Raw genomic sequence first — 23,965 nt, 5'->3', positions numbered from 1 at the left:
TGGTTGGAGACTGACTATAGAATCAAATGCAATTTCTTTGCCTGCTGGTTGATTTTCAGGAATTGATTAAGGTAAATTTATTTATATTCTTGTGTTTCTGATTGCTGGCGTGTTGCGTATTGTAAAAGTGTGTCACTGAATTATTACCATTCCACATATGAAACGCTCTGAGCACTACCGGACTTAACATCTGAGGTCATCAGTCCCCCTAGAGCTTAGAACTACTTAAACCTAACTAACATAAGGACATCACACACACCCATGCCCGAGGCAGGATTCGAACCTGCGACCGTAGCGGTTGCGCGGTTCCGGACTGAAGCGCCAAGAACCGCATGGCCACACAGCCGGCCCACATATGAAGGATATTAGAGCATTATTAAATGACTCTTCAGACGATTAACAGTTGCATTCAATCTGAACTGATTAATACATGTTTGGGGAAAACAGCCCCACTGCGCAACCGGTCACTTTAGGCGAGTAGCTACCATACGTTATTACCACTTGTTACTAACGCCGGCTGGAGTGGCCGAGCGGTTCTAGCGCTACAGTCTGGACCCGCGCGACCGCTACGGTGGCAGGTTCGAATCCTGCTTCGGGCATGGATGTGTGTGATGTCCTTAGGTTAGTTAGGTTGAAGTAGTTCTAAGTTCTAGGGGACTGATGACCACAGCAGTTAAGTCCCATAGTGCTCAGAGCCATTTTGTTACTAACGCGAAGTAAATAACTGTGTGTTATTTTGAGATACACAGACTCTTATACCTTACGTTGCACTCATTTACATGAAAGTGTGTATTGTGTGACTTCTTTAGAGGTGTTCATTCGAGTCAGATAGTATTAAAAACTTTTCCGTGGCCATTATATTTTCATGTTTCATATCACTAGGGGAATGGTTAGCTCATACACAACAGACATTCCACATTGACATCACAATGGATAAAAAGAAAACGATGAACAAGTGAACAGCTAACAGCGACAATAACAATCTCTCGATGAGTGTGTCGAAATAAGTTATCCATAAATCTGGTTTTTGCGTATGGAAACTTTCTGCACCAGGTGCCAGTTAAGTGAAAAACGTATGAAAAACTGTATATTTAATTACAACCTACCAAGAAAACGTACTAGGGATTTACAATGCGACAGAAAACGTAATTACAAAACATCCACTGACACTGTTCTTAGGAGAAGTGTACAAGAACAACAACTCGGAATAATGAATTATATTTTACGTATTACTTTACGGGTGACAGTCTGACAAGCTACCCTGTCATTAAATGCATGAAAGAGAATCAACCTGTGCAGCGCCATCTTTAAAATTAATGCATTTTCAGCTGCAGAACAGAATAAAAATTCATATGTTATACTATTACGCCTAACATACGAAGCCATCCAAAAGTTTAGTACAATGTTTTACAGATATAAAACGAGCCCCTCTGAATGATGACACATAGGTGTCCACGCAATAGAAATAGGAAAGAGGTTGGGTTTTGCTGAAGGGGTTAAAAACGCCAGTTTAATTGGAAGAAATTTATCGACATGAATAGAAACTTATGATGAACTGGGACGTTAAAGCCACAAATAGCTGGGTACATCTCTCAACAAAGAATGTTTTGCGCAGTAAAAACTGAGATCATTAATTGGGAGAAACTTAACCAGTAATACCAACAGACTTGGCCTTGAACGATTAACTAGAAGCTTACACTGTGCAAGCTTCGTTGCCAAATGATTTTGATCCCGGAATTCTGTTGTTCCTAGAATTCTGTTTTTTATTGTGTGTATTGATAAAAGGTTAAATATCCTTTTCTGACCATTAGTTCCTCAACTCAAAGTTATGAGTTTAATATCATCTGTCATCTTGACTGGAACACACTTTTAGAAATTCTGAAGATGGCACGGTTAAAATACATGGAGTGGAAAGCTAAAACAACGTGTGCAGAAACTAGACCGGTTGTTACAAGACTTGAAGGACATGAAAGGGAAACCGTAGTTGAGAAGGGACAGAGTACATTATTCAACCTGTACATTGAGCAAGCAAGCAAGCACACCAGAACAAATTTGGAAGATAATTAAAATTGAGGGAAAAGAAATAAAAGCACTGAGCTTTGTCGATGACACTGTAATTCAGTCAGTGACAGCAAAGGAATTGGAAGAGCAGATGAAAGAAGTGGATAGTGTCTTGAAATAAGGTTCTAAGATGACCACAAATAAAAGTGATTCAAAGGTAATTGAGTGTAATCGAATTAAGTCAGGCGATTATGAAGGAATAGGATTAGGAGATCAAACACTAAAAGTAGTAAATGAGTTCCGCTATTTGAGCAACAGAATAAGTGACGATGGCTGAAGCAGAGAGCACATAAAGTCCATCTTTTCCTTTGTCATGTTTACTTCTATATACATGCATTTCTCCTCTAGCAATTCGTGCTTTGGCACTTGTTAGTCTGCTTTCTGGGACGTCTGTAGTACTTTTTGCCTGCTTCACTTGCTGTATTTCTATATTTTCTCCTTTCGTCAGTTAAATTCAGCATCTCATGTGTTATCCAAGGATTGCTACTGAACCTCTACACTCTGCTTAGTTGTTCCTCTGTTGCCCTCAATATTCCAGCTCTTAAAGGCTACCAATTCGTCTCCTATTGTTCTCTTCCCCGTTTCAGACAATAGTTGCCTAGTACTCCTTCTGAAACTCTGAACAATCTGTTGTTCTTTCAACTTATCCAGGTACCATGTCCTTAAGTGTACAGTACCAGACCAACACGCGAAAGGAGCTCACTTCAATGCAGTGCAGCACTGTGCAAACAATGATTTGTTCCGTTTCACAGTAAAAAGACCGTTAACATTTCCTAGTATCACCATGGTTGATTACGTAAATAATTTTCAAAAATGGGCATGCTGTTATTATAAATTTTGGCCAGTAAAAAAAAATCTCCCCGTGTCGAAATATTGTGCTCGAGAAACGAACCACAGAACTTTCAAACAAAGTACGTTAACTGAAATAAATTGTGGTCGATCTTTTTGCGAAAAAATAAAATTGGGAAAACTTTGTTTTTGTTATTTTATGACAAAAAAACTTCCACTTCTTTCCATATGTACCACGTAAAGGGTTAAAGACAGCAATGAAACTTGTGGCAAATCAAAAGGAAGGAGTGCCTGACGCTCACCTTGACGACGGTGCCGACGACTGGATCCTGGCGCACCTCGAGAACGTCAGAGGCGGCACGCGTATCCATGGCGGCGCCGGAGTCTGGCAGCGACGTCTGGTCGGGGTTCGAGCTCTGCGACAGCAGCCGCTCCTTCATCTCGTGCAGGTACGGGCAGCGCTGCATGCCGGCCGCCGTCTGGAACACGACAAGTGGCGACCCTGTCAGGCGCACCAAGCAACGCAACACGCTTTTGATTTTCAACTGCACGCCATTAGAAACATGTGTGCCCGCTCGGGAATGCTAGGCTCAAACACTAGCATCCAGAAAAAAATCCAAAAAAGCCCAATGTGAACTGAGTTCAGCTTAGTTTACGGTGTTTGGTTACTGTACAATGGTCGCCAGGGCCAGGGGAAGCCACTTTCCCCCCTCCCCCCCCCCCCCCCACCCACACCTAGCCTCTAGAGAAAACATCTTCACAAAGCGAACTAACATGCTCCCCATACAGAGAGGTCAGTTTAGAATCAGTTCCACAAAAACCAGAATATTTAGTAGATTCTGACCAGTGCAAATGCACCCAGAGTCATTTTCACGAAATGTCAAAATTATTTCGTTGTTCACCGCGAGGCTAACATGATTGCCCCTCCCCATTCACAAGCTGTGGTCCTATGAAAATGACCTTGTAATGTAATGTGTCATGTCCATGTTAGAAATTTTTCTAATACTTGTTTCAGTGTTTTAAGAATTTTCGCAAAAGGGCTGACGTGAATCCTCACTTTTAAGTTGAAGTGTCTCCAACAAAGATTTTCTATTATTAATTGGACCTGCATTGTTAAGGACTGTTTCTCAGGCTCTCACCTATTCTTCTGCATAGAATCAACAGACGATTTCTGTGTTCGTAGACAATACTCTATGTGATCTACGAGAGGCTATACGTTTATCAGTGAGACATGTAGTTCTTAAACAATGGACCTCCTGCTACTCGAGGATCGCAACTACGAGCGGGCGTCATCTATCGTGCTTCTAGTGTACATTTAGCTTATCTAATTACTTAATTTTTTGTACATTTTTCCACTTTGAGAATGCTTTATTTCACAATCAATTTTATTTTGTGAATATTTTTAATCTTGTACTTGCAATGTAAAAGTTGCCAGTTTTGTAATGTTACGTAGTTATCTGTATCCTTCAGTTTCAACTGTCAGAGTGTAGATAATATGTCTACACCGTGAGCGACTCTCTGGGTGGGCGCAGTTGACGAGTTACTGCGTGACGTATTGAAGTACGTGCAGTTGCGTATACCAGTACGTGCAGTTGCGTATACAAGTTAGTAAAATACTAGGAAACTAAATTGCAAATCAAACTAGGTTCCTTTTTCTTGTCTTGACACCTTACTAAGCAGTCGGAGCCGCCGATGACATTATTTATGTGACCTGAAGCTGAGAAATTCACTACCTGATAAACAGTACCCGGACACCTCTCAGTCAACATTAATATGGGATGTATCCGCCGGCGGGTGTGGCCGTGCGGTTCTAGACGCTTCAGTCCGGAATCGCGTGACCGCTACGGTCGCAGGTTCGAATCCTGCCTCGGGCATGGATGTGTGTGATGTCCTTAGGTTCGTTAGGTTTAAGTAGTTCTAAAATCTAGGGGACTGATGACCACAGATGTTAAGTCCCATAGTGCTCAGAACCATTTGAACCATTTTCTGGGATGTATCTACCCTTCGCCTTTGGTTGGTTGGTTGTGTTGGGGAAGGAGCCCAGACAGCGAGGTCATCGGTCTCATCGGATTAGGGAAGGAAGTCGGCCGTGCCCTTTGAAAGGAACCATCCCAGCATTTGCCTGGAGCCATTTAGGGAAATCACGGAAAACCTAAATCAGGATGGCCGGACGCGGGATTGAACCGTCGTCCTCCCGAATGAGAGTCCAGTGTCTAACCACTGCGCCACCTCGCTTGGTACCCTTCGCCTTTATCACGGCTTGAACTCTGATGGTGACACTTTCAATGGGGTTTGTGAATGTCTCTGGTGGAATGGCAGCCCATTTTTCCTCAAGACCCGAAAGCAGAGAAGGTAGTGATGCTGTACGCTGGTGTCTGAAGTGGACGTTCTAATTCATCTCAGAGGTGTTCCACTTGGTGCACGTCGCCACTCTGGGTTGTCCATTTCAGGAATGTTACTTTCGACAAACCACTGCCTTACGGATGCTGTTTTACGACAGGGTGCACTGTCATGATGATACAGGCAATCATCATCTTCGAACTGTTCGTACGGTACGCACAAAACAATGCTGTAAACTGTGTTCATATCCTTCGGCATACAGCGTTTCCTCAAGCGCAATAAGGGTCAATAAGTCTTTCATCAGATTGCCACGTGGTATGGCGTGATTCATCACTCAAAATCACTTGTTTACAGTCATCCATTGTCCTGTGGCGTCTCTCTTAACACCATCTCAACTGCCACTTAGTACTGACTAAAAAAATGTGTGGCCAGTGCGGAGTCGCTCAACCACTGTACCCCACTGTTTTTAATTCTCTACGCACAGTCATTATGCTAGCCGGTCGGCTGGTAACACTTTGGAAACGCACGACTGCTTCCTCCGCTGATTTCGCCATCATGATGCTGTGAACAGAACCTGGATTCATCCGAAAAAAATGACGTTTTGCCATTAGTGTACCCAGGTTCGTCGTCGAGTACACCATCGCAGGCGCTCCTGTCTGTGATGCAGCGTCAAGGGTAACCGCAGCCACGGTCTCCGAGCTGATAGTCCATGCTGCTGCAAACGTGTAACTGTTCGTTCAGATGGTTGTTGTCTTGCAAACGTCCCCATCTGTTGACTCGGGGATCGAGACGTGGCTGCACGATCTGTTACAGCCATGCGGATAAGATGCCTGTCATCGCGACTGCTAGTGACACGAGGCCGTTGGGATCCAGCACGGCGTTCCGTATTACCCTGCTGAACCCACCGATTCCATATTCTGCTAACAGTCATAGGATCTCGACCAACGTGAGCAGCAATGTCGCTATACGATAAACCGCAATCGCGATAGGCTACAATCCGACCTTTATCAAAGTCGGAAACGTGACGGTACGCATTTCTTTTCCTTACACGAGGCATCACAACAACGTTTCACCAGGCAACGCCGGTCAACTGCTGTTTGTGTATGAGAAATCGGTTGGAAACTTTCCTCATGTCAGCACGTTGTAGGTGTTGCCACCGGCGCCACCCTTGTGTGAATGTTCTGAAAAGCTGATCATTTGCATATCACAGCACCTTCTTCCTGTCGGTTAAATTTCGCGTCTGTAGCGCGTCATCTTCGTGGTGTAGCAATTTTAATGGCCAGTAGTGTACATTATTTGCTCTGCAACAAAATGCCTATTAGTGGTTAGACCCTACAGTAGTTAGAATCTTTTATTTATCTGGCTGTATTGGTGCTTGCTGCATCGCTGTAGTTCGTGTAATGAAGATTTTCCATGAGGCAAGTGACTTATGAAATGTATGGGTTATTGTTAGGTTTTTTTCCAGTTCAGGGCCACTCTTTTGTGTTACTTATTTGAGCAGTCAGACTGTGTATGGTTGTATACTATGCGTCATAAATGAATAGAATAAGTTTGAGCTGCATTTGTCAGGGGAAATTCTGTAGGTTTGTGTTGAAATGATAAAAATATAGGAAAGTGATAGTACGTTGAATTTCTCTCAGCAGTTTTGAACATTGAGTAAGCATTCATCGGTTGAGGAGGTTCACTTGCATTCAGTTTCACTCAGCAGTTTCAGAATTAAATTAAGAAGTTTCATCTTCCCAGTTATTTCAATTTAACTGAACATATAAGAAAGAAGTTTCAATATAAGATGGGAGTGTCTTGTATATGTGTATAATCAGTTTTATTTAAACTTTCTTCATCTTTGCATGTGACATGAGTATTTTTATTATGGTAAAAGTGTAGGTAGCTCAACATATCTTTAGCGGCCCCCCTACTTGAAGTTTTTCTGTATCCAGCTCACATCAGCAGTAGTCGACCTCGGCAGCTTTAGAAGGCTTGAAATGTACCTGATGACATCCAATGGCAAGTTTACGTTCAAAGCCACTAACGTAAGCTCTTGTATGTGACCCATTCTGCCATTACTGCTTCTATACTGACAACAGAGTACTGCAGGCCTCCTTTTACACTGGCGGGTCCGTCTCTCCCGACATCTAGCGGTAAATTCCGCATTACATAGGGCTGCCTGGGAACTTTTGATTAGAATGGTTCAAATGGCTCTGAGCACTATGGGACTTACCATCTATGGTCATCAGTCCCCTAGAACTTAGAACTACTTAAACCTAACTAACCTAAGGACATCACACAACACCCAGTCATCACGAGGCAGACAAAATCCCTGACCCCGCCGGGAATCGAACCCGGGAACCCGGGCGCGGGAAGCGAGAACGCTACCGCACGACCACGAGCTGCGGACGAACTTTTGCTTAGATAACGTAGGTCTGCGACGCCTAGTTCTCCACCTTCATTGCACCGTGGCCGTCGCAAATCGAAGCAGATCGTTGGGCATGAGACACATAGTAAGCAAGGTCAAGTCTGTCCTGTCGACAAGGTCATTAGAGAAGGACAACGACCCCGGATAGAGGGAAGGACGGGGAAGTACACCTTCCGTGTCCTTTCCGAAGTAATCAATCCGGCATTTGTGTTTAGGCATTTAAGGGGGGACGTTGATAGAAACACACACTATTTCAGAAATGGACCAAATCCACAGTTTTGTAGATATGGCAATGAAATTCTGTACCACGCTTTACGTGAAAGTAACACATTTACATATAAAATCCGATGATTATATATATTCAACTTTTTTGGAACGAAATTTGAAGTTTTATTTTCAAAAAAATAATGTATGTTGCTTTTTCTCACAAAGTATTCAAGAGATCTCTACAAAAAATTCTCTCTTTCGTCTCTTTATATGTTGTAATCTTCTCTCATGAGGTTTTTGGAATAGGTCAAATAGGAGAACTTTCATAATTTTTAAATTACAATTCCACAAGTACAACTTTAAATTTATGGAAAATTCCAAGCACTTTGCCCCATATCTCAGCTTGCAATCAGAACTTCACAATTTGCTCTTGAGACAACGTTTATTAGGTTTACAGAAATATGTGTACAAAATTTCATAATTCTAGCATGCATAGAATCTGAGGAAAAGGTACATCAACTTTGAAAAACAAGCTTTTCAGGAAACGCAATTTAAAGTTCAAAGTAGCCGGCTGGTCCCGGCGGAGGTTCGAGTCCTCCCTCGGGCATGGGTGTGCGTGTTTGTCCATAGGATAGTTTAGGTGAAGTACTGTGCAAGCTTAGGGACTGATGACCTTAGCAGTTAAGTCCCGTAAGATTTCAAACACATTTGAACATTTGAAAGTTCAACCTAACTTTTTTCCTTATGTCACTTCTTCAGAAGGCACCACATTTGTACTCTGGGACGTCTTTCCCATCAAGGCTTCTCTTCTGGTTTCTTTTTTGTCTTCTTTCCTTTACCAGGTCTTCAACTGACTTTTCAGCTGCAGAGACGCGCTGTAAATCTATTTTTCTCAGGATGTCTTGAGTAAAATTTCCTATCTTGCAGCCCATTCTTTCTAATACCTTCATCCTCCCGAAGTTCCCATCATTAAATACAGTAACTGCATCATAAGTTGCAATTCTGACAACTGCAGCAGATGCAAATGTGTTTTTAGAGCATCGTTTCCGTATGAGTGAATTTAGAGACTCATTTGGGTTTTGAGTTTTGTCATGAACACACTTTTTGAGAAGTGTAGGATCAGCCAAAGATGATCTATAAAACCGAAGAGTATGTTTCACGGCCTTCTAGATGCATCCCGGCCGCGCGGGATTAGCCGAGCGGTCTTAGGCGCTGCTGTCATGGACTGTGCTGCTGGTCCCGGGGGAGGTTCGAATCTTCCCTCGGGCATGGGTGTGTGTGTGTTTGTACTTGTCCTTAGGATAATTTAGGTTAAGTAGTGTGTAAGCTTAGGGACTGATGACCTTAGCATTTAAGTCCCATAAGTTTCCACATACATTGGAACAATTTTTTAGATGCATCCCGCACACGTTTGGTTGAAAGTAATACACAGAATCGTTGTTCACTGAGCTGGTATTGAAGTGCTGCTTCAAAAGGTGGGCGTGGCAGGGAGGCCGCGTCACACTTTTAATTAGTTTTCACGCACTTACTGTCCATGAGTTGTACTAACAAATAAAAAGTAAATCGAAAATTGACATTTTTGGTCAATTTCATCAACGTCCCCCGTTAATGCGACAACTGAACACCTCAGTGTGGAAGGCGGGACGGGGATTTGATGCGCCTGCACCGGGGTGCAGTGCGCCGACCGCCTCGGTACAAACACACCCTGCCACCTGAGGTGGAGGCGGCGCGGCCGGCCGACCTGCCGCCCCCGCCTGGGGGCGTAACGAGGGGCAGTCGGCGGCGGCCCTGATTAAAGGGCCCTGGTCCACGGCAAGGGCAAGGGCAGGGGGCAAGGGCAAGGGAATGCCCACAGCGCGCGGGCTGGCAGGCGTCTCCCTGTGCGGTGCCTGTTGCGTCTGGCGACGCGCCAGCTACGGCTCTCCTCTGGTGGCGGTCCGGAGGTTCAATGCCAAAAGAGGCGCGCTCCAAATTATACCGGTGGAAAGATTTAACTACGGAAGTGACCAATGACACAACTACACTACTGGCCACTAAAATTGCTACACCACGGAGAAATGCAGATGATAAACGGGTATTCATTGGACAAATATATTATACTAGAGCTGACTTGTGATTACATCTTCACGCAATTTGGATGCATAGATCCTGAGAAATCAGTACCTAGAACAACCACCTCTGGCCGTAATAACAGCCTTGATACGCCTGCGCATTGAGTCGAACAGAGCTTGTATGGCGTGTACAGGTACAGCTGCCCATACAGCTTCAACACGATACCACAGTGCATCATGAGTAGTGACTGGCGTATTGTGACGAGCCAGTTGCTCGCCCACCATTGACCAGACGTTTTCAATTGGTGAGAGATCTGGAGAATGTGCTGGCCAGGGCAGCAGTCGAACATTTTCTGTATCCAGAAAGGCCCGTACAGGACCTGCAACATGCGGTCGTGCATTATCCTGCTGAAATGCAGAGTTTCGCAGGGATTGAATGAAGGGTAGAGCCACGGGTCGTAACACATCTGAAATGTAACGTCCACTGTTCAAAGTGGCGTCATTGCGAACAAGAGGTCACCGAGACGTGTAACCCCATACCACCACGCCGGCTGATACGCCAGTATGGCGATGAAGAACAGATACTTCCAATGTGCGTTCACCGCGATGTCGCCAAACATGGATGCGACCACCATGATGCTGTAAACGGAACCTGGATTCATCCCAAAAAATGACGTTTTGCCATTCGTGCACCCAGGTTCGTCGCTGAGTACACCATCGCAGGCGCTCCTGTCTGTGATGCAGGCTGATAGTCCATGCTGCAGCAAACGTCGTCGAACTGTTCGTGCGGATGGTTGTTGTCTTGGAAACGTCCCCATCTGTTGACTCAGGGATCGAGACGTGGCTGCACGATCCGTCCCAGCCATGCGGATAAGATCCCTGTCATCTCGAATGCTAGTGATACGAGGCCGTTGGGATCCAGCACGGCGTTCCGTATTACCCTCCTGAACCCACCGATTCCATATTCTGTTAACAGTCACTGGATCTCGACCAACGCGAGCAGCAATGTCGCTATACGATAAACCGCAATCGCGATAGGCTACAATCCGACCTTTATCAAAGTCAGAAACGTAATGGTGGGCATTTCCTTTCCTTACACGAGGCATCACAACAACGTTTCACCAGGCAACGCCGGTCAACTGCTGTTTGTGTATGAGAAATCGGTTAGAAACTTTGCTCATGTCAGCACTTTGTAGGTGTCGCCCCCGGCGCCAACCTTGTGTGAATGCTCTGAAAAGCTAATCATTTGCATATCACAGCATCTTCTTCGTGTCGGTTAAATTTCGCGTCTGTAGCACGTCATCTTCGTGGTGTAGCAATTTTAATGGCCAGTAGTGTAATATCAATTACTACCTATTACATTATCGTCATTGTGAAACCAAACCCATAGAGTTATTAAATTAATGTAGAGTTTTTTTTCGTTTAGGCTGTTAGTTATTAAAAATTTTTTCTTCGTTTCCCTACTTCATTATTGCGCAAAACTTGAGGACGAAAGTGACTCCCGCTTGATGTATCACGGCGAAGTAAGATAACTCGATGAAATTTGTACGATACTGTGCCTGTTGGTCTCCTGCTCCGGCAACGTGGAATTCGCGCCATCGCTCCGCCTTGTGCAGCTTCTCTGTATTCCGTGGAGGCTTTGATATGGAAACCTTAATCAGGATGACGGGACGCGGGTTTGAACCGTCGTCCTCCCGAACGAGAGTCCGTTGTGCTAACCACTGCGCTGCCCCGCTCGGTGGTAAATTTGGGCTAAATTTCCTGAAGAAACACACAGTGACGTACTTACACAGTTGATGGCAACTTGCTATTTTTTTCAGCGAACATAAGTAATTTCGTACTCTATTTCCAAATTTTCGACGTTTTTACAAATGTAGACTTTGTATGAGGATGATGATCTGATAATGAAACTTTAATATCGAAAGTGATGCAAAAATAGACGAAGAAAAGTGTAGCTGTTGGGCATTTATCTTTTTAACCGTCAGCTGCAAATCCGCGGTGATTTTCCATGCGGTAGTGGAGATCACGAAGAATGGTGCAAATTCGCCTTGGCATGTGCTATACAGTGGGACTAGGATTAAATAAGCTCGCCGGACAAAATGTTGGCCACTGCCTTAAAAAAGCTTACTGGTCGCTTCGTAGCGCTGTTGTTGGTGTAGAAGTGGTCGGTAATGTGAACTTCCATCACTGAAGTAAGTCCTGACAGTGGAGTGGAGTGGATGTGCCATTCGGTTGTATTGAAACTGCATAACAACATGGGTCGACAGAATGGAGGGTTGGAGCTTTTGTGTTTGGACGCGAATGAAGTTGTTTGATTTGGTGGTTTTCAACGAGATTGTCAGACGTGTGTACATGGAATGATGTACAACTCGCAGGCATGTAGCACGGCGTACGGAAAGAGGTCATAAAGAGATCCTAAGCGATCAGGGATTGGAGATCAGTGTAACGAGTTTCAAATGAAAATAGTTTTGAACTCGAGACGAACTACTACTCTGTGTGAATGCAGGCCTCTCTCATTAAATTCCCGAGCAAACGATGCGAAGTGAACTGTCTGCAGTTGAGCTTGGTACCTCGCAGAACGCAAGCGCTCACAGCGGCACGTAAACCTGCACGTGTGCGTTCCATGTTTAACGAACACTTCGACATCGTATCGCTTCTCAGCTGGCAGGCTAAATCGCGTGATCTTAACCCAACAGATGGGACTACAGGAAAGAGCGGTTCAAACGTAGGAATCAACATCCCCGCAGATGGGTAGCTCTACGGGCGCAAATGACTACAGTTGGACACGGCTACAGGAAGGAACTTGTGTAATATCTACCTAGTCTAACTGAGATCATTATGTAGGCTAGAGACAGTGTTTCGCGGTATGAACGTGATGTCTCCTACGATGGAGACTGCATTTAATAAGTACAACGCAATTTGCTGCTTTTGGCATTTAATGAATTGCCGGATGTTTGTAACCGCGGAGCCGGCCGGGGTGGCCGAGCGGTTCTAGGCGCTACAGTCTGGAACGCAACGGTCGCAAGTTCGAATCCTGCCTCGGGCATGGATGTGTGTGATGTCCTTAGGTTAGTTAGGTTTAAGTAGTTCTAAGTTCTAGGGGGCTGATGACCTCAGAAGTTAAGTCCCATAGTGCTCAGAGCCATTTGAACCATTTTTTTGTAACCACGGAGCTGAATCGCATAGACGCGTTTCAACAATGATTTAAAGAGGGACCGCCTTGATACAAGAAAAAATGTTTTTCTACTTCGTCTAATCCCCGAACATGTGTCATCAGAGTTGTGGCGTCCTCACTGAGGTTTTTTTGTATTTTTCTCGCGAAATAAATGCACACAAATTTCATGTACGTTAGGAGCATGTTGACATTATGCTTTGTTTCTGTTTATATTTCAGTTGTACTTTACCTTTTTTACGCTGTGTGTGACTTGTGCCTGCCAACAGAGATCAGCCTCGAGTCTAAATTAAAACATCATGTCATCTGCAAAACATGGCAGTTAGGGTAATGTTTGAATTGAATTTAACCTTTGGACTACATATTCCAGTAAAACAGTGGCCAATGCCCCTTTTTGACACTTACCATTGCTCTATTTGGATTATCTTAAGCTGAACATGTTTTTTTTGCGTGCTAAATGTTTTTGTTGTTGTTCTTATTATATCTAAAATGACCTGTGGACATCAAAACAACTTCGTGAGGTCTTTATTCGCAAAACTTTTTGGTGTTGTTTACTATTTACAATCGCTTTGCTGATTTTTAACATAGCTTTCTTACGTTTTCCTCGTGCTGTTTGGTGAATTGTGGATGTTACTATATTGCTGCGGCTTTGACACACCGTTAAGTGTACAATTTTTGTTTCAGATACGTTGCAGATGTGTATTCGGGTGTGCGCGTCCGTTTTCTCAATAAGCTATTCAGATGATTACCGTGTTTTAAGATGTTAAGGTCCGCTTTTATGCTACTAGGGCGGTGGTTGCTTTAACCCTTTATCTGGCACACTCAGAAATTTTGTGAACGGAAAATATTGAGTTACTTAGGTGTGCATGTCCACGAGCAAAGTTTTACGTGCATTTTGTTCAAAATACAGTATGTTGCCATTAACGATCATTGCACAAAGAAGACGCCACAGTATAGATACTACAATGTTGTTCCTATGGCTTGAGTTTTGCATTACATGACGTGAAATATCTGAATACAATTAATAACAATAGCACATAACAATTCCACATTTCACAGTCTAATATACCTGAGGGCGAAGCCTACGTCTCCCCTTTTCGGCCATACTCTGGCTAGAAACCAAAACTGGCATTTCCTACATCATTCATTGGCACGCAGCTGCTGTTTTCTCCTTCTGGACTTCTTGTTCATCCAGTTGTCAAAGATTCGTCTCCAAAGAAAATGTCACTCTACTTGCAGTTACCGCGTAAGAATTCGCTAACACACTTACGTAATACCGCATCTTCAAGATTTCATCTTCCCGTTTATAAGTAATTTTCCATGCACAAAAGGAGTTTGGGTTGGGGTTGGGTTGATTTGGGGGGGAAGAGACCAAACAGCGAGGTCATCGCTCTCATCGGATTAGGGAAGGAAGTCGGCCGTGCCCTGTCAAAGGAACCATCCCAGCATTTGCCTGAAGCGATATAGGGAAATCACGGAAAACCTAAATCAGGATGGCCGGACGCGGGATTGAACCGTCGTTCTCCCGAATGCGAGTCCAGTGTGCTAACCACTGCGCCACCTCGCTCGGTGCACAAAAGGAAACACCGCCGCAGAACAGGAAGGAACTATTACACCAATAACTAATTCTCATATAATCTTGCACGGTGTCTACTGAAGACGCACACCAACCTCAAACTTTTCACCAGAGACAACAGAATATCGCCATATATGAGAACTTCAACGCTGCTCGTAAGCAACATTGTCCATCCAAGGGAGAAACTTGAAATGTGTTGCAGAAATCAGTGTGCAATTTTGATGTTACACGAGAGCAACATTGCCGAATAACTGACTAAATGAGTTGGTCTACAAATGTGGATGTACACTAGTGGCCATTAAAATTGCTACACCACGGAGATGACGTGGCTACAGACGCGAAAATTAACCGGCAGGAAGAAGATTCTGTGATACGCAAATAAATAGCTTTTCAGAGCATTCACACGTGCTGACGTGAGGAAAGTTTCCAACTGATTTCTCATACACAAACAGCAGTTGACCGGCGTTGCCTGGTGAAACGTTGTTGTGATGCCTCGTGTAGGGTGGGGAAATGCGTACCATCACGTTTCCGACTTTGATAAAGATCGGATTGTAGCCTATCGCGATTGCGGTTTATCGTATCGCGACATTGCTGCTCACATTGGTCGAGATCCAATGACTGTTAGCAGAATATGGAATCGCTGGGTTCAGGAGGGTAATATGGAACGCCGTGCTGGATCCCAACGGCCTCGTATCACTAGCAGTCGAGATGACAGGCATCTCATCCGCATGGTTGTAACGGATCGTGCAGCCACGTCTCGATCCCTGAGTCAACAGATGGGGACGTTTGCAAGACAACAACCATCTGCACGTACAGTTCGACGACGTTTGCAGTAGCACGGACTATCAGCTCGGAGACCATGGCTGCGGTTACCCTTAACGCTGCATCACAGACAGGAGCGCCGGCGATGGTGTACTCAACGACGAACCTGGCCGCACGAATGGCAAAATGTCATTTTTTCGGATGAATCCAGGTTCTGTTTACAGCATCACAATGGTCGCATCCGTGTTTGGCGACATCACGGTGAACGCACATTGGAAGCGTGTATTCGTCATCGCCATACTGGAGTATCACCCAGTGTGATGATATGGGGTATCATTGGTTACACGTCTCGGTCACCTGTTGTACGCATTGACGGCACTTTGAACAGTGGACGCTACATTTCAGATGTGTTACAACCGTGGCTCTACCCTACATTTCAGCAGGATAATGCACGACCGCGTGTTGCAGGTCATGTACAGGCCTTTCTGGATACAGGAAATGTTCGACTGCTGCCCTGGCCCGCACATTCTCCAGATCTCTCACCAATTGAAAACGTCTGGTCAATGGTGGCCGAGCAACTGGCTCGTCACAATACGCCGGCCACTACTCTTGATGAACTGTGGTATCGTGTTGAAGCTGCATGGGCAGCTGTACCTGTACACGCCATCCAAGCTCTGTCTGACTCAATACCAAGGCGTATCGAGGCCGTTATTACGGCCAGAGGTGGTTGTTCTGGGTACTGATTTCTCAGGATCTATGCACCGAAGCTGCGTGAAAATGTAATCACATGTCAGTTGTAGTATAATATATTTGTCCAATGAATACCCGTTTATCATCTGCATTTCTTCTTGGTGTAGCAATTTTAATGGCCAGTAGTGTATTTTCTGCAAGCCCGCGGAACAGAGCTTAGGTTTTCATTATGACGAAGGTACGCTTCCGCGTGTAGTGCCTTTGTCAGACAGTCCTGCGTGCTGAGCAGCGTGTGCCAGCGGTCAGGCCTGCGGCATAACGCAGCCGGAGAGCGGATGGGCAGCACTTCGGCACGTCCGTAGCGCCGACACCTGCCGTCGCAGGGCGTCGAACCCCGGCGCCTCGCCACGCCGCCCTGCGCTGCGTCACGCACATGCGTGAACAAAGCGGCCGGCGGCACGCGTGTCTGCCGCCTATAAATAGCGCCGAACCGCCCCTGTGCTGGCGACGTATAAATACCGGCCGGCCGCCCCGAGTCGCTCCCGTTTTAAACCGACCCGACGCCGGGCACTGCGGAGATGGCGATCGAAAAAAACAACACAAAAAAAAAAAAAAATTGAGCGTGCGCGTGTGGGCGGCAGGTCACGCATCACTGCCCCCGCGCCGCACCCCAAAGTCGATCAAAAACTCCCCACCCCCCACCCCCCTCCTGGATGCACCACTCGTTAGCATACGGACTACTTACGTAGTGCATCGCCAGGGTAAATACGCATGTCTAATGAAGAAGTATAAATTACTTGCAGCGAGACGAATTTCCTTTTAGAACAACAGCGTCCATCGGATATTTTCGTCCACGTTTCGAGGTTTATTTTCATTGTCCTCATCAGAAATCACACTACTGGCCATTAAATCGCTACACCAAGAAGAAATGCAGATGATAAACGGGTATTCATTGGACAAATATATTATACTAGAACTGACGTGTGATTACCTCTTCACGTAATTTGGGTGCACAGATACCGAGAAATCAGTACCCAGAAAAACCACCTCTGGCCGTAATAACGGCCTTGATACGCCTGGGTATTGGGTCACACACAGCTTGGATGGCGTGTACAGGTACAGCTGCCCATGCAGCTTCATCACGATACCACAGTTCATCGAGAGTAGTGACTGGCGTAGTGTGACGAGCCAGTTGCTCGGCCACCATTGACCAGACGTTTTCATTTGGTGAGACATCTGGAGAATGTGCTGGCCAGGGCAGCAGTCGAACATTTTCTGCATTCAGAAAGGCCCATACAGGACCTGCAACATACGGTCGTGCATTATCCTGCTGAAATATAGGGTTTCGCAGGGATCGAATGAAAGGTGGAGCCACGGGTCGAAACACATCTGAAATGTAAGGTCCAGTGTTCAAAGTGCCGCCAATCCGAAGAAGTGACCGAGACGTGTAACCAGTGGCACCCCATACCATCACGCCGGGTGATACACCAGTATGGCGACGTCGAATGCACGCTTCCAATGTGGCTTCACCGCGATGTCGGCAAACACAGATGCGGCCCTCTTGATGCTATAAACAGAACCTCGATTCATCCGAAAAAATGACGTTTTGCCATTCGTGCACCCAGATCCGTCGTTGAGTACACCATCGCCGGCGCTCCTGTGTGTGATGCAGCGTCAAGGGTAACCGCAGCTATGGTCTCCGAGCTGATACTCCATGCTGCTGCAAACGTCGTCGAACTGTTCGTACAGATGGTTGTTGTCTTGCAAACGTCCCCATCTGTTGACTCAGGGATCGAGACGTAGCTACACGATCTGTTACAGCCATGTGGATAAGATGCCTGTCACATCGACTGCTTGTGATACGAGGCCGTTGGGATCCAGCACGGCGTTCCGTATTACCCTCCTGAACCCACCGATTCCATATTCTGCTAACAGTCATTGGATCTCGACCAATGCGAGCAGCAATGTCGCGATACGATAAACCGCAATCGCGATAGGCTACAATCCGACCTCTAACAAAGTCGGAGACGTGATGGTACGCATTTCTCCGTCTTACACGAGGCACCACAACTACGTTTCACCAGGCAACGCCTGTCAACTGCTGTTTGTGTATGAGAAATCGGTTGGAAACTTTCCTCACGTCAGCACGTTCTAGGTGTCGCCACGGGCGCCAACCTCGTGTGAACTCTCTGAAAAGCTAATCATTTGCATATCACAGCATGTTCTTCCTGTCGGTTAAATTTCGCGTCTGTAGCACGTCATCTTCGTGGTGTAGGAATTTTAATTTCCAGTAGTGTACTTTTTATTGGTATCTACCTGCTATGAGGTTGTTGGTACTGAGTATAAACGGGAAATGAATTAACTGCACGGAACTGAAATGGAATGATAGGGATGAAATCACTGAGAACGCAACGACATGTAAACTGTTCAGGTAACTGAAACTGTGTTGACAATTTGCGTTCCCTTAACACACACTGATGGATACGGAACGTGTTATATAATAAATACGAGCAGACGGACTACTACGGCAGTATTTCCGGCTGTACACGGATTACTCTACGGCTTTGACCCCTTGCCGAGCTCGCATTTATCGTAAATCTCTTGTCCAGCGCAAACTCCGAAATGACTGGTAAAAAGCGCAGGTGACTCCTGTGTATAAGAAGGATAAAATAACGGATGCGCAAAGTTACAGACCAATATCCTTAACATCGGTTTGTTGCAGAATTGTCTCAGTTTGAATATAATAAATTTCCTTGAGACGGAAAAGCTTCTATCAGCACTGTTTTGGAAAGTATCGCTAGTGTGAAACCCAGCTTGCCTTTTTGTCACATGATTTACTGCGAACTGTTGGTGAAGAGCAACAGGCAGATGCAATATTTCTAGATTTCCGAAAAGCATTTGACACGGTGCTCCACTGCAGATTGCCATCGAAAGTACTCACAGTTGTGTGCCCTCTAGGTAAGTCGCCGTAAACAGAAGACCATACAGAGCAACGAAGGACCGTCTGTGAGGAATTGCTTGCGCATTACGGGCGTGATCGTGACAATTATTCGTAGAACATCGTTACAGGCGATGAAACATTGGTTCATTAATTCCAACTGGAAGCAAAACGGCAATCCATGGAATGGTACGACGCCACCTCTGCTCAGAAGAAAAACTTCAAAGCCGTATCATCAGCCACTAATGTCATGCCAACGGTCTTCTGGGACTATGAAGGGATAACTTGACACGTTGCAGCGAGCTGATGTTGTCATTCGCGAGGACAGACGTATTACGACTCTGCAGTTGGCGCTGCCTCAGTCAATCAGCAAAGGAAATGTGGATGCAATTATCCGCACTCTTGGATATTCAAAAGTGAGTGGAAGATGGGTCCCGTGGTGTCTAACGGTGGATCATAAATGACACACAATAAATATTTGTTGCAACGTTTTGAAGCTGAGGCGGAGGCCTTCTTGTCCGGGGTTGTGACAGGTGATGAAACCTGGGTTCACCATTTTGAGCCCCGAAACAAAACAACGGTCGCTGGAATGGCGCCATTCCCACTTCCCACACAAGAAAAATTCAAAGCAACTGCTTCCGCCGGTAAGATAATTTTCACCGTGCTCCGGGGCTGTGAAGGTGTGATTCTCATTGATGTGAAGCCAAGAGGGTGGTACCTTTAATTGAGAAGCATTGTCAACAAATTAACAAAATTCAAGACGCGCTTCGGTGAACATAGCAACACAGGAGATGTTTTGGTGCAATACGATAACGCTCCGCCGCACGGAAGTTTGAGGACTGCTGAACATATCCCAAAAAAAGGATTGGACACCCTACAGCACTGACCAAGTCCCCTCAGACTTATACTTGTTTGGACCATTAAAGGATGCCATTCGTGGAACAAATTTTGAGGACGATGAGGAGGTGATTCACACAGTGAAGCACTGACTCCGTCACCAGGACTAGGATTGGTACCGACAGAGGAAACACGTCCTTGTTTCGCGCTGGAGGAAGGCCATAGAACGGAATGGAGATTACGTGGAAAAATAGGGCGTATAGATAAAACGCTGTTCTTTTGTGTGTGTGACTCATTATGTTCAATAAAGAATAGTTGAACAAAAAATACGGTGCATTACTTTCTGGGCAACACTCGTGTATGTGTATGCTTGTTATGACCTACTCTACCAGCCCTCTCATTTTCTACTTTCATTACATTCATTCATGCACACCCTGTGTGAATATATGGTGTATCTGAATGAACGTAGGAAACGAGAGAATTCGTAGAGTGGGCCATAACAACCACATTTCATATAGTAACCCATGTCCGCATTCCTTAGCGTACGGCGCTATGCGTCGTTGGACATCGTCCCGCGCCCCTAACAGGGTAGGCACACAACATGCCACCCGAGCCGTCATGGTAGCAGGTCTGCAGGGCAACGATTTCAATGTATTTGTGGCAACAAGGTAAGAGAGACGTCGGGTTGAAGTTTTATAACCTTCAATTGCAAACGCTGTAGGCGACAAAGTTGAGTATATTCGAGGCTGGAGAACGCTGCGGGTTCTCCGTCTCTTACTGGGACGTGAAAACGCTGCTTTTGGCTGTACAAATGCCTGTTAGATACGTGTTGCGTAGACGGCAGCACTGTGCACACTGCGTCAGTTTGTCATCAAACAGTGACACTATGGCGTCTGTTACTGTGTGGAGCGGCCAGGAAATGGAGCGTCGTTCTTGGGAGGAAAGGGCAGACATGTCCTGTGCTTACGGGACGGCGGACGGAAATACTCAAACTACCGAACGTTTGTACGTTTGGCGGTTTCCGAATCATCGAGGCCAGATCCAAGCACGTCTACGCCATCCACAGGTCCGAACTGTGTAATTTTTACGGAACAGGCATCCTTTACACGAGAGGGTATGTTCAACAGCCACAGTTAACTCGTGTGGGCACGGGAAAATCCGCTCACCACCTTTGTACGTGCGGACCGAGATCGCTTCGCTGCTGGTAGGTAATAATATTTTTACAAGAAACTCTGACAGAGTTGTTAGAACATGTTCCACTCAACGTGCGACAGCGAATGCTGTACCAACTCGATGGTGTACCTGCGCACTTCGCATATGCCGTGCGAATGCGTTTGGATGAAACCTTTGGTGAGAACTGGTTAGAGCGCGGTGGGCCGGTGGTATGGCCTGCACTTTCCCGCGACTTGACCCCTATTAATTTTTTTTTCTTCTGGAGTCACCAGTAATCCGTTGTCTATGAATCACTGATGAAGAGCAGATGTCGCGCATTATGGCAGCCTCCGACGCAGTTTCCACTTTGCCAGGTGTGGGACAGTCACTCCAGAGTCTTTCCACGGCGTGCATTCAAGCATCAGGGCGCAATATCGAGCACTTTTTGTAACTGTTTTCAAGTAAAGTTTATAAAACTCCACCCCGACTTCTCGTTTTATCTTGATGCCACGAATACATTGGAAACGTTGCCCTGCAGACCTGCTACCATGACGGCTCGGATGTCATGTTGTGTGCCTACCCTCTTAGGGGCGCGTGACGAAGTCAAACGAAGCATAGCGCCGTACACTGACGTTGGTTGGTTTAAAGAGAGAGAAGGGACCAATGGACGAGGTCATCGGTCCCTTATACACTAAGGGATACAGACGTGCGTTGCTATGTGAAATACGCTTGTTATGACCTACACTACCAGTCCTCTCATTTCCTACAATGACCACACCAAATAACTTTTCGTGAATCAGCAAAATAAAACAAAATGCGTCAGAAAAATATGTTTAACAACCTGGTGGCCATTAACCAGCGTCACTGCCTATTAACAACTGTACGTATTTTGTAAATACGTCCTATACCTTTCGTTCGGTTATCTTCTTGTTGCCCTAAAGATCTATTCAAAAACGTATCACAGTATACCATTCACATAAACATGACGTCATTGTTACTGCCCTAAAGATCTGTTCAAAAACGTATCACAGTATGCCGTTCACGTGAACATGACGTCATTTAAAACGCAACACAAAACTGACTGACTCATGTACTGAGACATACTGCAAGTACCCGGGATAACGTAACTCGTCATGTTGCTAGAGTTGACAGTAAACAAATGGAAACGGAAGGAAATTGCACTCCGGTCATTTGGAACATGATGTGCACGGCAGGCATTATTTCCTGGACGTCCGTCGTACTGCAGTTCATATCTTCGTAGTGAACAAAGTTACAAGAAAGGAAATAATGCCGATTAATTTTCCCCCCTGGTGGGTACATAACATTTTCTGAATACATTTTTTTATTTTTGTTCCAGACGTAAAGTTATTTGGGGTGGTCAAGGTAATTGGGGAACTCTGTATAAGCTTTTTCGTTTTGTTTGTGATCTTATTACTCCAAATGGTTGAGTTTAACTGTCGAAAAACATGTTTCACTTGTCCAGTCTTGCTTTTAGTGTCTTTTACACTTTTTCAAATCACAGGTATAACTACAACTATGCACTTAAAAGAACAATGACTTGTAATACTGAAACTGTCAGCATGTAACTCGTGCTGTTCGCCACCACCCACTATCACATACTCAGTAAATAATACTTACGACGTACAGCTCGATCGAAACTTTGCCTAACTACGACATAGAAGATGATGCAGACGAGTCTAATCTGCTGGCACACCGTAGTTCTACGGTCAGAGATCAGACTTCTTCATACAGATAGTATACAGTGTGACTCGGCTGCCCCTACCGATTCGTTTTATGCAACCTGCACTATGCCTGTATCAGGAACGATATCCAGACAGGCGACAGACACGTATTCTACATAAATTCTCACAGACCTTCGAGCGACTGTTACCAAACGGAATCATATTGTAAAAACTACAAGTGAGGATTGGCCGTGAGTAACACGGTATTTTTGACCAAGATGTACCTTACTTTTGCCATACTTATGTAACTATCTCCAACGTTTCTTTATACGAGGTGCATTCAAGTTCTAAGGCCTCCGATTTTTTTTCTCCGGACTGGAAAGAGAGAGAAACATGCGCATTGTTTTAAAATGAGGCCGCGTACATTGTCAATACGTCCCAGAGATGGCAGCACCGTACGGCAGATGGAATTTTACCGCCAGCGGCGAGAATGGGAACTGTTTTAAATACTTAAAATGGCGACGTTTTCCTTACTTGAACAGCGTGCAATCATTCGTTTTCTGAATTTGCGTGGTGTGAAACCAATTGAAATTCATCGACAGTTGAAGGAGACATGTGGTGATGGAGTTATGGATGTGTCGAAAGTGCGTTCGTGGGTGAGACAGTTTAATGAAGGCAGAACATCGTGTGACAACAAACCGAAACCACCTCGGGCTCGCACAAGCCGGTCTGACGACATGATCGAGCAAGTGGAGAGAATTGTTTTGGGGGATCGCCGAATGACTGTTGAACAGATCGCCTCCAGAGTTGGCATTTCTGTGGCTTCTGTGCACACAATCCTGCATGACGACCTGAAAATGCGAAAAGTGTCATCCAGGTGGGTGCCACGAATGCTGACGGACGACCACACAGCTGCCCATGTGGCATGTTGCCGAGCAATGTTGACGCACAACGACAGCACGAATGGGACTTTCTTTTCGTCGGTTGTGACAATGGATGAGACGTGGATGCCATTTTTCAAGCCAGAAACAAAGCGTCTGTCAGCTCAATGGAAGCACACAGATTCACCGCCACCAAAAAAATTTCGAGTAACCGCCAGTGCTGAAAAAATGATGGTGTCCATGTTTTGGGACAGCGAGGGCGTAATCCTTACCCATTGCGTTCCAAAGGGCACTACGGTAGGTAACAGGTGCATCCTACGAAAATGTTTTGAAGAACAAATTCCTTCCTGCACTGCAACAAAAACGTCCGGGAAGGGCTGCGCGTGTGTTGTTTCACCAAGACAACGCACCCGC

At 45.5% G+C, this 23,965-nt stretch overlaps 1 protein-coding gene across 1 annotated transcript in view; it reads right to left on the bottom strand.

The window, feature by feature from the left end:
• LOC126475356 (proton channel OtopLc) overlaps nt 1-23,965 on the bottom strand; it is a 763,792-nt gene that overhangs the window by 401,497 nt on the left and 338,330 nt on the right. Inside the window, exon 2 of the mRNA XM_050103169.1 lies at nt 3,153-3,329. Coding sequence (XP_049959126.1) covers nt 3,153-3,317 — 165 coding nt within the window. The 5' untranslated portion in view covers nt 3,318-3,329. The remainder of the gene's footprint in view (nt 1-3,152; nt 3,330-23,965) is intronic.

Source organism: Schistocerca serialis, chromosome 4, assembly GCF_023864345.2.
Source record: "Schistocerca serialis cubense isolate TAMUIC-IGC-003099 chromosome 4, iqSchSeri2.2, whole genome shotgun sequence".
Lineage (NCBI taxonomy): Eukaryota > Metazoa > Arthropoda > Insecta > Orthoptera > Acrididae > Schistocerca > Schistocerca serialis.
This window is presented reverse-complemented; position numbering and strand designations above follow the sequence as displayed.